At 38.6% G+C, this 16567-nt stretch overlaps 1 protein-coding gene across 3 annotated transcripts in view; it reads left to right on the top strand.

Moving 5' to 3' along the window:
- Positions 1-16323, top strand: part of NEBL (nebulette) — a 339555-nt gene extending 323232 nt beyond the window's left edge. For all 3 annotated transcript variants that reach the window (XM_067702907.1, XM_067702909.1, XM_067702916.1), the window contains 2 exons: positions 9355-9461; positions 10946-16323. In XM_067702907.1, coding sequence (XP_067559008.1) covers positions 9355-9461; positions 10946-11122 — 284 coding nt within the window. In that variant the 3' untranslated portion in view covers positions 11123-16323. The remainder of the gene's footprint in view (positions 1-9354; positions 9462-10945) is intronic.
- The last annotated feature ends 244 nt before the right edge of the window (positions 16324-16567 follow it).

Genomic DNA, 16567 nt, shown 5'->3' with positions numbered 1-16567 from the left:
AATAGCAGGCATTCTTCAATCCAAAGTGCTCTATTTCTATTCAAACCACATTACGTCTTAGCTCGGTTCTGTCAGAGAACATCCACAGACTTACGTTTTCTAGAGAAAAAACAGCTTTGAAATCAAAACGTACTGCTTTTCTGGGCTTTCGAGAGTAATTAAGTGTAACTGGCAGATAATTTAAAATATAACTAACTTTGTGTCTTTTTCAACATTTAGGAATTGCAGAGTCCCAAAACAATATTTTAGAAGTTCTTGCTTGAGACAACTAAGCCAAATATATAAATGAAATGGTGAGATGTAATGTATGTATGCATGGTTCTAAAAAGTACATAACCTATATATGTTTCCTTTTGCAGTTAACAGGTAATTAGGAATCTTTAAATAGCCAACTTATATTTGATTGAAGCAACATTATAAGTCTATCATTTAAGTTTAGGGAAGAAAATAGTTAGTCTCCTGGACTTCATTGTATTTTCAGCTAGATTCTTGGAATGTCTGTGGGAGTAGAGCTTGTCACTATGCTGACAATGACTCAAGAGAGTGACATTTTTCAGGCAGTTTCTACAGAATGACCTTGAAAATTGTTCGGTGGTGTCATGATGGGGGTCTTTGCTGCTCAGTGGGAAAGTGGTTGATTCCTACTAGGAGACGTGATTTGAACATAGACCTGAAATCATTCATACAGGATGAGGTGACTGAAAGACGAGCGCCCTAGGTAACGTAGGATAGTATTGGCAATGGGAAGAAGCAGCAAAGGTTAAACATGTGTGCACACACACACTCCAGAGAATTATCAGATGCCAGAATGACCCTTAGAAGAAACCTAAAAGCCATTGCTTCAGAAGTGATGCTACTGTCTGTGATTTGAGCTTGCTTTTCCAAAAGTGAATGAATTGTTCTCACTATGATTCCTTCCAGGGATGTCCTGGCACACCTCATCAACCACAGACACAGAAACTTTTTGGGGGGTTTGTACCCCAGAGTTTACCACAGAAAAGTCAGTGACAACTAGAGTTGCCCCTGTGAGCATAAGAAGCCTGCTTTGCATATCTCCCCATTAAGCCTCTTTCTTTCTTCTTTCCCTCCCTCTAACTCCTTTCTGCCCCACTGGCAGGAGTGCATGGTTGATGCTGACTCTTCCGACTTCAGGTCGGGTCCTCCCCGCTCCTAGAAGCTCCTCTCCAGACCATAGCGCTCTTCCACATTTCTGAATTCACAATGCTTATTTGTAAATTAACCTCATGCTATCTTGTCATTTCTTCCATGATCATTTTGGTGTGGTACAGCCCAGAGTTTGGTTTCTGGAGTCAGACTGTTGGCATTTAAATACTAGCTCCTCATAGCTCTGATATTTTTGACCAAGTTATGAATCTTGCTAACCTTCAGACTCTCTGTCTGTGAAATGGGCATTTACCATCTGTCAAAGGGTGACGATTCCACCAGCTCACACATGTGACACTCTAGGCACAGGGCCCCCGCATGGCATAAGGAGAGGGACCGACCGTGCCAATTTGCCCAAGACTAAGGAGGTTCCTGGGAAGCAGAACCTTCAGTGTGAAACCCGAGAAAGTTCCAAGCAAACTGAGTTAGTCCTCCTAGTTGTAAGCATTTCATTTATATTATTCAAATTTTATCATATTCATATTTTGTATTCCTTGGGAATCCTCTGTTACATCTTTCCCTCATTAAGGTTCACAGAAGCGCATACCTAGGTGCTTAAACATCTTCATGTGTACTGCGTTTTCTTAAAGGAGGTTTGCGGTACTTTATAGTAATAAAATTCATAAAAGACTGGAAAATTAAAACAAAGATGACGTGGGAGTCTAGAAGGAGAAATTGTTAGGAATATAGCATTGGCTTGAGAGATAATTTTTGATTTTGCAAAGATATTTTTTAAAATGTATCCCAAATGCCTAGAACCCTGCAAATAATAAAAGAGGTTAACGATTACCTCCAGGAAAACATCACACACAAAAGAAAATATAATCACAGATTGCTACTGTTAAATCAAGTGATCAAGCAATCCCTAAGTGCGGTGTAGCTGCAGGGCTGTCTCACCACACTTCATAAACCCAGCTGGTAAGAAAACAAAGAAACCTTTATACCCACGACACAGCAGGCAGCATGGGCTTCATGTGGCCACAGTTCCCCTTGCCCCTCCACCCCCTGAGTTCCAAGGAAGACCGTGGCCGGTGGGTCATGGGAGCAAGTGCAGGTAGATGCTGAGCACACAGTGGATCTTTGTCACAGCTGAGAAGTGCTAAGCTCAGGAAACTCGCAATCGTGTAAGGGGACCACTAGCAAACCTGCCCAACAGGGAGACATTGTCTGTATCAACCTGGTTAGGAAGCAAGTCTTCTCTGGGGAGGAAAGGGAGGCTTTATTATTGCAAAGATGGTTCTTGGCTGCCCAGTCTCCCTTTCCTCTCAGATGGTGACCTGGAAGTGGGGACTTTATTAGTCCCCCCCGCCATTGCTGGTGCCACGTAGCTCTTGCCTCACCAGGAGTGTCAAATGGTAGCCCCCCCCCCCCACCCTGCCCAGTTATCCTGTGGTGAGCTTCCTCATGGCTCAGCTTTCTTCCCACAATCCCCGGTTGCTTCTTGAGCCCTGGGTTAAACATTTTCCTCCACAAGTAGAAAAAAGTCATGGTGTGTGTGTGTGTGCTTTAGCTTCTTCAGCTGCTATAACAGAACACCATAGACTGGGTGGATTAGAAACAACACATATTTATTTCTCACAGTCCTGGAGGCTGGAAGGCAGAGATGAGGGTGCTAGCATGGTCAGGTCTGCGGAGGGCCCTCTTCTTGGCTGCAGACTGCTATCTTCTCCTTGTGTCCTCACGTGATAGAAGGAAAGCTAGCTAACTCTCTGGCCTCTTCTCATAAGGACACTTATCCCATTCATGAGGGCTCCACCCTCATGACCTAATCACCCAAAGGCCCCACCTCCAAAGACCATCACATTGTAGGGGGGGCGGTTAGGATTTCAACATATGAATTTGTGAGGATACAGACATTTAGTCCATTGCAGGGGGAGAGAGGGAATTTGGGAGTAGCATAAATAGGATCACATGTGCCTCTAAATTTGTGTCAGGTGGAGAAGAAGGACACCAGCAGTAGCTTAGTTGTTCTTCATCGTGGCTGCCCATTTGAATCACTTGGAAGATTTAAAAAATAAAACACCAGTGTCCACTCCCTCCCACTCCCACCTCAGAGACTCTGATTTAATCTGGGGGACCTGGACATAGCATGGTTTTAAAACATCCCAGGTGAATTTAATATGCAGCCACGGTTGAAACTCACTGCAAGTACCTGAATCCTCCTCTCTCCTCCTTTCCTTCCCACAGTTCATGGCCCACACTGGAGCTGAAAATGTAAAATATGATATAGTAATGATTGCTTTTATTTTTACATATGGCTTCCAAAGTTTGAGCAATGTTTCATATCACAGTGATGACTATGCCTGTCTCTAAAACTTGGTGGTTTTAACTCAGTGGTAGATGGTTGGTTTCACTTTTATGTTAAAGTCTGTTTATTCATAGTTTCTTATGTAGCAAGGCTGTTTCTCAGGCAGTTGTCTATTCACAGCTTATCATTAAAAACCAACAACTAAAACCTAGAGGCAGTCTGGCTTGTTTCTGTTTACTGCAGGGACGGAAAAGCATTTTCTATAGTGCTAGGAATTCTCTCAGATTAAAAAATAGCATCCTGTTGCTGGATTAGGCATAATTGTTGTGGATTTAGTCCCCACTGTAGCTTGTGGAGAGAATCAGAGGCCACGAGGACTTGCGGCCCTGGCATGGAACTCTTGATGGCATGTGCAAAAGCCATTTGAGCAAGAAGGTTCACATCAGGGGCCTATGTTATTACCAGTTAGCTCAACCACCTGGTTCATGGCCTTCATGAGATCTAGTTAGGATCTAGCTCATTATTTAATATTTACTTCAAAACTAACAGCATCTTCATACTTTCTTTTTTACGTTTATGTCTTCGTTCAGTAGCAATTTTCCTGTGATTGTCTAAATAGAGATTTTTCTGTCCTAGGGAAAAAAAAAAACCTCATTAAGTTCTTTGACATGCATTAGCTGATAAAACCATCTATTTCTAAATATTTTAGAATTTCTAAATATCTAAAATATTTCTAAATATCTAAAATATTTCTGATTTCATTGCATCTTGTATTCTTCATTGGAAAATTCCCGAGGGCTGATTTTCTCCTTATTCTAGATTTTTAAAAAAGTAAGCCTATGAGAAAAACCCCAAAATTATTTTCTCTGTTCATTCTGTGTCTATAGTTAGCTAATTGCTATAGACTTAATGCTTGTGTCCCCCCGCCCAAATTCATATGTTGAAATCCTAACCCCCAATACGATAGTACTAGGAGGTGTAGCATTTGGCAGGCGATTAGGTCATGAGGGTGGAGTCCTCATGAATGGGGTTTAGTGCCATCATGAAAGAGACCCCACAGAGCTCCCTCACCTTCTGCCATGTAAGGACGCAGCAAAAAGATGGCCTTCTGTGAATCAGGAAGCAGATTCTCACCAGACACCGAATCTGCTGAAGCTTTACTCTTGGACTTCCCAGTCTCCAGAACCGTGAGAAATAAATGTTAGTTGTTTCAGCCCCGCAGTCTGTGGTATTTTTTTATACGCACCCCAGATGACCTAAGACATCAGTAAAGCACCATTTTTATTTTTATGTTCTGCATTTGGAGTTTGGCCATATACTATTACTCTATGGTCATTGTGAGGCTGTCAAAACTTCCACTCCTTCTGTAATGACCTGAGACTTTTATTGTGGTGTCACTGCGCAGAGATGATTGTTCTGATGCCTTCCTGCTTAATCTCCCAGCCTCTGTATTTGTATTCTATAAAGTGGGAATGACACTTGTATTAGAGAGTTATTCTGTTAATTAAGGGGCGATACATAAAGCACAGGCATACGGAGGACACTTCCATAATTCTCTTTCTCTTCTCCCATCTGCTCTGGGTACCTTCCCCAGAGTGGACATTTTTGGGGTGCTTTTTCTGCTTTTAATTTGGGTGAATTTCTGTGGTTCATTTACTCCAATCTTTGTATGTTTACATGTATTTCCTTATTTTTCCAGTTTCAGATTTCTGAAGGCTCCTAAAAATTTTCCTTCCTCCATTTTTACCTTCTGTTTTATGATCTTCCTGTCTACTTACTTCTTTCTTTGTCTTGCCTTTACCTCCTTCAATCATAAGAATAAGCCTTAATTAGAAAATATTAGCGTTGGCTGTTTATGTAAGAATTTTTTGTGCACTAGAAGAGAGATTTCAGTTTTATAAATACTATAGGACATTTCAAATAGAGCCTGAAACCCTCAGAGCTTTAGTCATCTTCCAGACCTCTGGTCCATAAATCTTACCAATGTGAAATGAAAGTTGTCACACTTTTGTGTTTTGTTGTTGCCTTAGTATAATGAAAGCCACTGTTTTGTGGCTTTTATGCTATTGAAATAGAAACTGCTCAACCTCAAGACTCTTGGGCTGGAAGACCATCATACCTTTACCACCATCTGTACTAATGCCCATGGGTTAAGACTCCGTGCTTCCACAGCAAGGGATGCGGGTTCCATTCCCTGGTCAGGGGGAACTAAGATACCGTATGCCGCTCTGTGCGGCCAAAAGAAAAAAAAAATGCTCATGCTGTCTGACCACTAGTTTAATAAGGAGGGCACTGTGTGTTTTTCTCTTTCATAAGAAGTACTTGTTTGTTGCAAAATTAGCCTAACATCTTGCTTTTGCAAAAACCCATTGAATTCCATATTTTTGTGGACAATGTCTCATACTCACGTGGAATAGCTATCTTTTAGCCAAATCCATAATAAACCCAATTTCCAAAGCCATTACCTGAAATTTCCTTTTGCTTGTTTCACCTATGTTTCATAAAAAACATTCATGTAGCACAACAATAAAAAAGCAATGTCTGTGCCTCTTTTTAAATAGGGATTTGCTTTTAGTAAGTTGATTCCTCTGAGCTCTCAGTTATATTTTTCATAGTCCTAATAGGAGCTTCCTAAAATATCTTCTATTGTACCAGGTATAAGGTAGATAACAAGTTTGATAACCCCAAAGAGACTTGCGTTAAATAATGTAAACAGAGAGGGAGATGGAAATAATCAATCAAGGCATGAGGAGAGACCGTAAGGACAAGGTTTCTCATTCTAAACTCTCCTGCTCTCTCCAGCCCACACGTGTTTAGGATAAATACCTTCTTCTCCTTCTGTATTTGACAGTAGCTACAGATTCCTTTTGAAGGTCGGATTTGAACAATTGAGTAGGCATGAATTTTCATTTTTAAAAGCCAAAGTTAGAGAACACTTTTCTTCTTTTTGAAAAAATTTTTATTGGAGTATGGTTGATTTACAGTGTTGTGTTAGTTTCAGGTACACAACAAAGTGAATCAGTTATACATATACATATATCCATTCTTTTTTAGATTCTTTTCCCATATAGGTTATTACAGAATATTGACTAGAGTTCCCTCTGCTATACAGTAGGTCCTTATTAGTTATCTATTTATATATAGTAGTGTGTATATGTCAATCCCAATCTCCCAATTTATCGCCCCCCTCATTTCCCCTTTGGTACCTTAAGTTTGTTTTCTACATCTGTGATCCTATTTCTCTTTTGTAAATAAGTTCATTTATACCATTTTTTTAGATTCCACATATAAGTGATATCATATGATATTTGTCTTTCTCTGTCTGACTTACTTGACTTCCACCCATGTTGTTGCAAATGGCATTATTTCTTTTTTTATGGCTGAGTAGTAGTATTCCATTGTATATATGTACCACATCTTCTTTATCCATTCATTGGTTGATGAGCATTTAGGTTGCTTCCATGTCTTGGCTATTGTAAATAGTGCTGCAATGAACATTGGGGTGCATGTGTCTTTTTGAATTATGGTTCTGTATCTAGAGAACACTGTTAAACGACATTCTTGAGTTGTCAGTACTGATGGGTGCTAAACTGGGATTATCATGCACAACCTGTGTAAACATAAACGCATTACAGCTGATGAGATAACATATTTAAGAGTTTTTTCATCATTATCCTTTCCTGATCATTTTTTCCCCAAAATATTTTAAGATGGTTGTGCGTGATTCTATACATCAAAATTTAAAGGTCATAGTTAAGTAGTGTAACAAAGGATTAAGTGTTTAATTCTTTATTTTTATTACTTGTCAAGGGTTACTTATTTAATCTTAAGTATTTACAGATAGATCAAAATAATAATGAAGCAATGTCTTCTTTAAATGGATTAAAAACCAGTTCAAGACTGCTGGCCTGGGGATGCAGTTGGAGTCATTGACTAATAATGTATTTAAGGAAATGCCCTAAGTATCCTGAGCCATTTCCTTCATTGGGCAAAGGACAGATGTCCAAGGCCGTCACTGCTCTAGGAGGGCAGTTAGTTTTGTCACTCCTCTTATACCTGCATGCTTTGAGCATAGTGGGCAGTGATTATTGTTAACATCCATGCCAGCTTACTAAGTGACAGGAAAGGTAGTAAGCTCTGTGCATGCATGAAGTCTCTTAAATGCTTGCTGATAGTCAAGGGAGTAAATAAAAGAATGGTCATTGTTTCCAGCTTCCAACACAAGAAAAAGCTCTTTTACTCAGCTAGTTAAGTAGGTCTAGATATTTATGGGAATTCCAGTATTTTTTCTTCATGAGGGAATTATGACAACATCCTTGACATCTATTGATGTTAATATTCAAATTGAGTTGATAATGTTAAAAAGTGCTGTTTTCTGACATATTTGATGTTTAATCACTTTATAATATACTACAATCCAAGTAAAGATCTTTCTCGAAAAAGACATTAAATAAACACAGTTGTAACAACATTGTAATATGAATTAATTCAAGAACTATTTAAAAAATCCCCATTTAACCTAATATCATTATTATCTGGAGAACAGATTAATGATTTGTAATTTTCTGATGATTAAATTCTTTCAAGTTTGATGTTCTCATATATCATTAGAATGAGTGTGCCACTTATAAAATATTAATTATTCATGATACCCAAGAATTATATCTGCTTTATTCTTTTATTATAACTGTCCTGAATAAATCAACCCATGATAATTACTTTATATACTCAACCTGATTGAACAAAGATGGCAACCTATTGTGGGTTTTTATAGCACGTATATCATAAAAGTTTTACTAGTGCATCATATAATTATTCAGACCACAACGAAGGGCATGCCTACTAAAATACCTTCATTTATAGCCCATGATTCTGGTTGCAAATACTTAAACACACACTACTGATTTCGTAGGGTTTTATGTAGCTTCTGTATTGGTTTATCTAGAATTCAGTTTTCTTCAAAACAGGAACTATGTCTTTTGAATGTCATTAATTAGTGGTGAGAACAGCACAAACTAAGTGAATACTATCTTTTTTTATGTATTATAGAAGGATAATGTTTACGAAATTCTTTAAGTGGTTTCGTTCCTCAGGCTTTCCTAACACTATCCAGCTAACTTATAGCCAAAAACAAAATGGATAATTTGTAATATTCTAAGTAAAATTTTCTTTTAAGGCTTAACAAACATTTGTTGCTAAACCTATGCTATGTTTACCGTCTTTGTAAAGGTAATATTCTCAAAAGTAATATTTTACCTTTGTAAAGGTAATATTCTCAAAAGTATGTCTCAAAATATTGAAAGCACCCATTATTAAATATCCTGTGAAAACACTTATACCCTGTCATTGACAATCCAATTAAATTCCTTTAAATTTCTTTTTTTTTAATTGAAGTATAGTTGATTTACAATGCTGTGTTAGTTTCAGGTGTACAGCACAGTGATTCAGTTATGCATATATATGTAAATCTGTTCTTTTTCAGATTAGTTTCCCTTATAGGTTATTATAAAATATTGAGAATAATTCCCTGTGCTATACAATAGGTCCTTGTTGTAAATTCCTTTAAATTTCTTATTTTTATTTTGGAAAATACCTACAAGGATCCCATGCCAAATGAAAACAGGATCTTGTTAAGGGATTGCGGGAAATTTCTGTTTTGTATTTGTGTTGTTTTAACATAGCATCTGCAATAGTGTAATACAAATATTTCTAACATATTTAACTGCATGTTAAACTGATTACCTGTATATGTCCTTAATTACTGACATTTATACTGCTCTAGAGATCACTTACAATATCACTCTTCAAATTTCACGTGACACTGAAAATGGCATTTGGTTTCAGAAATGTCTAGCAGAGCATGGGGTCACCTGAGGGCTTGGGAGGGGTACTTCGAGACTCGGTTTAAGGATTCTTTGTGTGTGTGTCTGTTTAACGCCCAGCACCTGTTCTTCCTGGAGCCTACCAGCAAAGCCATTCTCAAGGGTATGGGTACATGCATCAGACCAGCTTGTCATCCATGAGGTCAATGCAGCATTCACCAAATCTAGTAAGTGCCCATTTGAAGCGTTCCTCCTTCCCTGGTCTTCATATTTTATCTCCAGAATGTAAATGCATGTAGAATACAGTTGAATTGAATAGGGTACATTTTTTATATAAAGGGTAAATGATGATGTGTTGCATTTTTACAGGCTTCCCTAAGGAAGTGGAAGACATATAGGGGTAGACCGTTGAGAAGGGGAGGCACGATGAGAAAACATGCAAACAGTAAAACATACAAAGACTCTACCAGTACCATAACCTCATTGTTATCTCATGATTGGAAGTTGTCAACTACGGTCTTCATTCAGTAAAAAAAGCACAAATATCTGGTCACGTTAACTAGTGAATCAGAATGGCCACTGAGAGCTAAATGACACAGCCAGCATATGTCTTTGAGTCCTCCTCTGGAAATCTTGGAGTGCTGATTCATTCACTGAATGTAAGGCTTGGAAGCAGTGTTCCGGGTCATTTAGTCAAATGTGGCACCTTAGGCTGAAATTGCTTCTCCAGGCTTCCGACACAGTCCCTTGGCCTTCGCCTGTGCACTTAGAAAGAGGTGGCCCTTCTAAGCTTGTAAAATACCTTTTTTAAAATGTATTTTTGTTGAAGTGTAGTTGACTTACAATATTATATTAGTTTCAGGTGTACAACATAGTGATTTGGTGTTTTTATGGATTATGCACCATTAAAGTTATTATAATATTATTGACTGTTTTTCTGGGCTATACGTCACACGTCTGTGACCTACTTATTTTTTATAACTGGTAGTAAGGTATCTTTATTCACTCTAAAGTTCTTTGCATCTCAGCCAGTTTCCTCAGTCTATGATTGATTTTGAGATTGTCTGATATCATTAGCTAAACTCTTGACCTCAAATGAAAACAAATATAGTAAAACTCATTTAAAAAATTTCCTCATTATAACAAGGACTTAATTATATGTACTTAAATATTCAGGACATTTATATGCTAGATTTCTACCACTGTGATACAAAAACCTATTGAGTATATTATGGATTTTTTCTTTTATTTGTTCTAAATATTTTTAAGAGGAAACAAAAATTTTTAGTCAAGTTCATTACCTCTGCCAGGAGACCGACGGTAGTGATTTGGCAGTGACTTGGACCTGTCTGCCACTATGGTGGGTTTTGTTCTCTGAAGAATGTGGAGAATCTACATAATCTAAGGTGTCTGGGTTTATCTGAAGCTGGGGGAGTGGCTTTACTGCTTCAGAGCTTACTTTTTGACGGGCTAGCTATTGTATTTAGCGGCTTGCTCTGGCCCCCAGTATTACGTCTTTTGCCAGACTAGTAACCTTGAGATGAACACAGTCAGGACAGACAGTACGCTCTGGTCTGCAGGACTCCAGAAATAGATGTGCTTGGGAAGATTCCTGATAGTTACTTTATGCGTGGGTTGGTTTGTTGCGACCCGCATTTGCGGCTGTGACTATCTTGGTGTCCATCGTGTGACCCCGTCTTTCCCTCCTCAGAGGACCTACCGAGCCATGTACGATTACAGTGCCCAGGATGAAGATGAAGTCTCCTTCAGGGATGGCGACTACATCGTCAACGTGCAGCCCATCGATGACGGCTGGATGTACGGCACGGTGCAGAGAACTGGGAAAACCGGGATGCTTCCGGCGAATTACATTGAGTTTGTTAATTAATCATTTTTCCTTGCCCTTTGAGCTTTGTTCTAATGTACACTAAACGTAATCTTTTTAAAAGGTAGAAGATACTTTTAAGACAACTTGGCAGTTATTTTACAGTAATCTATCCTTCCTTTGACAATTAGACACGCAGGTACCAGGAAGAAGGAATGACTTCTGGGCTGAAAACAGCAGCATTTTCGGTAATTCGTATAAACAAAATAATTAGGTCTGGAGACCTGGTGCTGCTAATTGTGTTAATGTTTTCCTTTGATTGGCTATCGTGAACCCTTCTGGGGAAATGTATTTTTGTAGACTTTAATAGAGACGTTGATTGTCCCTTAAATGTCACAAGTATATGAAATTTCTTAGCTGTCCCTTTGGAATCACCAGAAGCCAGTCCTCGTAATTCAGCAACACAGCCGATAATTTAAAAACCATTTAGCTTTTGAGTCACGACGCAATTTCCAATTCAAGTGAAAATTGCCTAAATATATTAAATGTAAGCAGTGGCAGAATGACAGTTTGGTTAAAATTATATTGACTGGTGGCCTTAGGGATCTAGAAACTTCTACCGAACAAAGAAATTTCCTTGTTCCCTGGGCCAACTTGGGTCTGTTTATTTCTCATTTGTACCGAGGTGTATCCTACTCTCCATTTACATTCTATGGACCTAAGTATATGCTTGGCTGCCTAGAATGTCAGGACCAAATTACTTCACAGCTACTCTACAAAGGGCAAATTTTAAGGTCATCTATATTATTTCCCTGATACTAATAGCCTTTACCCTGTTGCATGTCATGTAGGTTCAAGCTTCTGTAACATAGGCAGCTGCACTGCCTGTTCCTGTTATTAAAACAAAAAGTGTGGCCGATATCTAAAAGCCCTTTCCTCTAGTTGCCAGCTCATCAGAAAAACATAACTTGAAAAGTTGCTTGAGATTCTCTTGCCGCATTGCACTCTAGTTTTGAAGGATTTACACCTTAGGAAATAGATGTATACTCTAGCAAATAAGTGATTTAGGTGTTTATTGAACAGCTTTCATTAACTTAATGCCGCTATTGATTTAAAAGCAAAGAAAACTTCATAAAAGCCAGTTACAAAGTCGGAATACGAAGTGTGCTGGGGGAAGCCAGCGAACAAAAGATTACCAGCTCCTCACACAGAGACAGGTGATCTGGTTTCTTATTTGGGAAAATGGTATTCAGATTCTGGAATGGGAATCTAGCCACTAAAACCGCTTAATGAAAAGACTTCCTTTCCACTTTCTGGTTTTTATTTTGTAAATCACATCCAGGGGTGAGATTGGGATGTCACCAGAGATTTGAGGTACAGGCCCAACAGGTTGTTCATTTAAAAAGAGATCGTTGTCACATTTTCATTTCCAAATGAGTGACATTGCAGGCTCTGGCTGGATTCACAGCCGTGACCGTCATGTCGTGAAGTTTAACCTGGAGTCCACAGTCAAGATCACTGGAGAGACTAAGGTCCATCAGCAACTCTGTGTTTTTCTGACCATGCCCTTAGTGAGACTTGCAACAGGGTAGCAGTCATGTAGGGCCTGACTCTATAGCTGTAATGAAACTGAAAAAGTAAAGTTACAAAAATGTAATCAAATGTATGGGCCTTGGGGCTTTCTGCCTTAATAATGTATTCAAAGAAATTAACAAAATATGCTGTAAAACATCTTTTACTGAAATGTTTATTGGTCCAAAGGCAAATGTTAATTCATTTACACCTTTGAAAAGGAAGCACATCGTTTTGAAAATCTGTAATCTTATTTTCATCGGACTAAAAGAGTAATTAAATAAGGTTTATTACATTCAAGCTGCATCTACATGACACTGATGTAAAATTGAAAAGGGAAAAATTCAGGCAAATAACTAGAGACTTTTTGAGGGGGTTTTACATATTACCACATAGCCAGCTTAGCTGATTTTCTGTCATTGAAATGACCAGTTGTGATTCATCTGATTAAACCCCATATCGATCTTGGTGTCTTATACAAAAACCTGCAAAGACAAGCGGAACTTGCAATATTCTTGCAAAAATTTCTGTGCATTGAAACTGAGGGCAATAAGCTTGCTTATTAATTTTATTATACCATTAAGTAAATATTTAAGATTCACCCAGACAGACTACTTTTTTGTGATTATAAAAGAGTAGTTGTTGATTAAATTTGCAGAGGAAATGTAAGACGGGTACAATTTTTGATAAATAGCACATTTATAGGAATCTCAAAGGAGACCGATTTGAAATGATGATTATAATCGGGGAAGTAACCGTAAAGTAACAGCTTGATGTTTCATTGTTTTTCTCATCCACTGATTTCAAAATCAGATTCGCTGAATGTAAACGTCAATACTTATTTGGGGAATAATTCTCCTAAAATTTTAAGCCTCACATAATGTTTGCATAGTAAAACGTTTCTCCTTTCCAGCCTTCAGGAATTAAGATCGGATCAGAATTTAACTAGAGAGCAGTTATTTTACAATAAAGACTGAGGGAGAACCAGTTGCACACGTTCCCGATGCTATGATTTGATAGTGTTGTCACCATTACTAAAGCCTGTCAGGATATTAAGCATCTCAGCAGAAACATAGGAGACAATAGATGTATAAAACCAAAGCGCTATTTTTACAGCATCATTTTCAAAACTGTGTTCTCGGACAACTTCTCCCCTCTCCACACTCCCCCTCTCGCCGTCGATTTGGCAGCGGGCAGATGCTACATATAACGCTGACAGCTCAAGGATGGTTTCAAAAACAGTCCTTTTAAAAATCAAGTTAAAGAAGACTGTGTATGTGCCCGAGCACAGAGAGCAGGCACCTGATTTTCTAAATATGTTCTCAATCCTGATAAAAGCACACGGGCAGTTTGATACGCTTTTCAAAGTTCCGAAAACACAACTGTACGTGGATCATCTCTCTCTTGAGAAGAGCATGGCAACAGAATATATTGCTTTTGGTGTAAGTTTTTGTAGTAGGCGTTTTTACTAATTCTCGTTCTCTGGGAGAGCTTTCTATTTCTAACCTGTGGCAAGACAAAGTCTTCATGTCTTCTTGTTATTGTTTACACATCCGCAGTGTAGCCCACTTTGAAATATTTATCTGGTTGTCAGATCTCCGCACTGTCCCCGCATCTTCTCAGGCCTCCCCCACCTCAGACACCACACAGGAATTTGCAAGCACAGTTCCCAGGAGCACCTTGTATGAACATGGATGCGATTAGACCAGCCCCTCTCTTGCCACCAGGTTCATTGCATGAGGATGACGAAGATGCCTTTTCGCCAGTCTCGCCACAGTCTTTCTTTCCTTGTCCTCCGTGTTGAGCTAGACAACACTCTGGGATTTGGGAAGCAGACTTTTCTAAACACACAGTGGAAGCTCAAGGTGCATCTCTTTTTCAGGTTTGTCCATCTCCAGTAGAATGTTTTTAATGAAAAGATAAAGAACATGTGTGTGATCCTTTAATAACACCTCCCTATATAAAGTGGATATATTAATAGTTTATACCAAAATTATAATACAGAGATATAAAAAATATATAGGTGCCTTTATGATTACCCTTGTTTATTCACTATGGTCTTGAAAAGAAAACCAAGCAAGCAAGCTTCTGCCTATTCTATAGTAATATTTTATTATATGATTGGTATTTTTTATGGTGGGGAAGTGAGATGCTCCTGACAGATACGAAAGGTGATAGATGATTGTATTTTACCTCTAGAGGTTTAGAAAACACTGACTTCTTCCGTCTATTTCTGAAAGGTTCTTTGTGGATTTATATATAGTTGAGATGCATAAACATTAACTTTAGGTTTGAGATTTACAATACCTATTGTAAGATAGAAGAGTTATGTTATGAGGCTGAATTCATTACATAAGATGAAATTCACTTCATAAATTCATTATACCTTAGCTATTTGCTTCTGATAATCTGGAAGTGGCTAGAGTACGGTTGTTTGGGGTAACTCGACATGGAGGTGAGAAAGCTTTGGTTAATGAGAAGCTGTGTAAACCAAGTTAAGAATGCTAAAATGAAGGTCTCTTTCTGAAGTATTCCGTGCCCATTAGGGTTCTTTCCAGGCACTGCCAACCAGTGCTGATCCAAAAAAGGCAAGACGCTGTACGATGCTTCTGTGGCCATCATTCCCTGATCCGCAAGCCTGGAAGGATCCCTAAGGCACACCTCCTCCCCAGTTGTCCCTGTTACTTCAGTATCTTCGTGGGAATTCCATAGGCTTTTTGTGTTTGATATGTGCTATTCAATTTGCATAGTATATACTTCTTTGTAATCCAGTTGCTGTTAAGAATGATTTATTTTAAAGGAAAAGAGAAAACTGCATCATAGTTCCCTTCCTCGGTGTTCGTACAACGAACTGCTGAGCATTTAGACGCAGCACCGAGTGTGTTACAGGAGGGGTGTGGAACCGTTGGTCTTTGACCTGTGATTAAAACCCCAAATTGAATCATTGTGCAGATTGGCTTCTCTTTGCCTCAAAATATGTAGAATTGTGGTTGATGAGTAATTTGCAAGATTGTACTAACTTTGAGAGCATACAGTTTTACAGGAAACGCTTCATGTTTTTAAAATGAAGGGGCTTACAGAACAATACAATGTTATTAATATAATCTGGCTTTTGTTATGCAAATTGTTAACACCAGCTATTAAAATATATTTTAGTAGAAATGCTTTAATTCATGTTTTTTTCCTCTACACTGTGAATCTTTAAGCCTTGGTGGACTAGAGCAACATCGTGCTGCCCAAAGGACTAACCTATGCAAACTAGTTCACATTTTAGTGGATGTCACAGGAATTGTGTAACAAGACGTTATTTCCCCCTGCATAATGTACAGCGGCATTGAAATAACACATTAAGCCTAGCATCATGTATGTATAGATAGTTACTCACAAACCCCTCACGGCTACCATAATCATTAGTATTACCATTCGTTTAAGAGCAGATCGCTGATTTATCTGTTAAAACGACGTCAACGATGTCAGAACAAGAATGACAGATGGATGCATCGGCCTTGGCTTCCAAGTGGTCCCTGCAAGTGTTCTCCTGTGATAGAACCGCGTTCTCAGATGCGCTCTCTCCAGGGTATTATTATTCTGTGTCTTCTTTCTGTATTTGTAAAACATGATAACGCTTTAATTTCCTATCTCTACACATTCGGTTTGCTTAAATAAATGCAGGATATAACAAAATGGTTCCACTTGTTGGTTCTCACCTTGGTTTCTTGGAGCAGGGGTCATTGATAACACCCTGGGTATGGGTTTATCGAGACAACTCACGTCAAATGGCCTCGAAGGTCTGTGGTGGCCTCAGTGCACTAACCTTGGTGAGTCATTCAGAATGTGTCTTCTTCCCCCAAATAAACGTAGCTTTAAATGATAACAATATTATGCTTTTGCAAGCTCAGTCTCCTTCTGATTTTATATCAGAGTGCTATAGTAATA

The sequence above is a fragment of the Pseudorca crassidens genome, chromosome 1 (assembly GCF_039906515.1).
Source record: "Pseudorca crassidens isolate mPseCra1 chromosome 1, mPseCra1.hap1, whole genome shotgun sequence".
NCBI classification, from domain to species: Eukaryota; Metazoa; Chordata; class Mammalia; order Artiodactyla; family Delphinidae; genus Pseudorca; species Pseudorca crassidens.
This window is presented reverse-complemented; position numbering and strand designations above follow the sequence as displayed.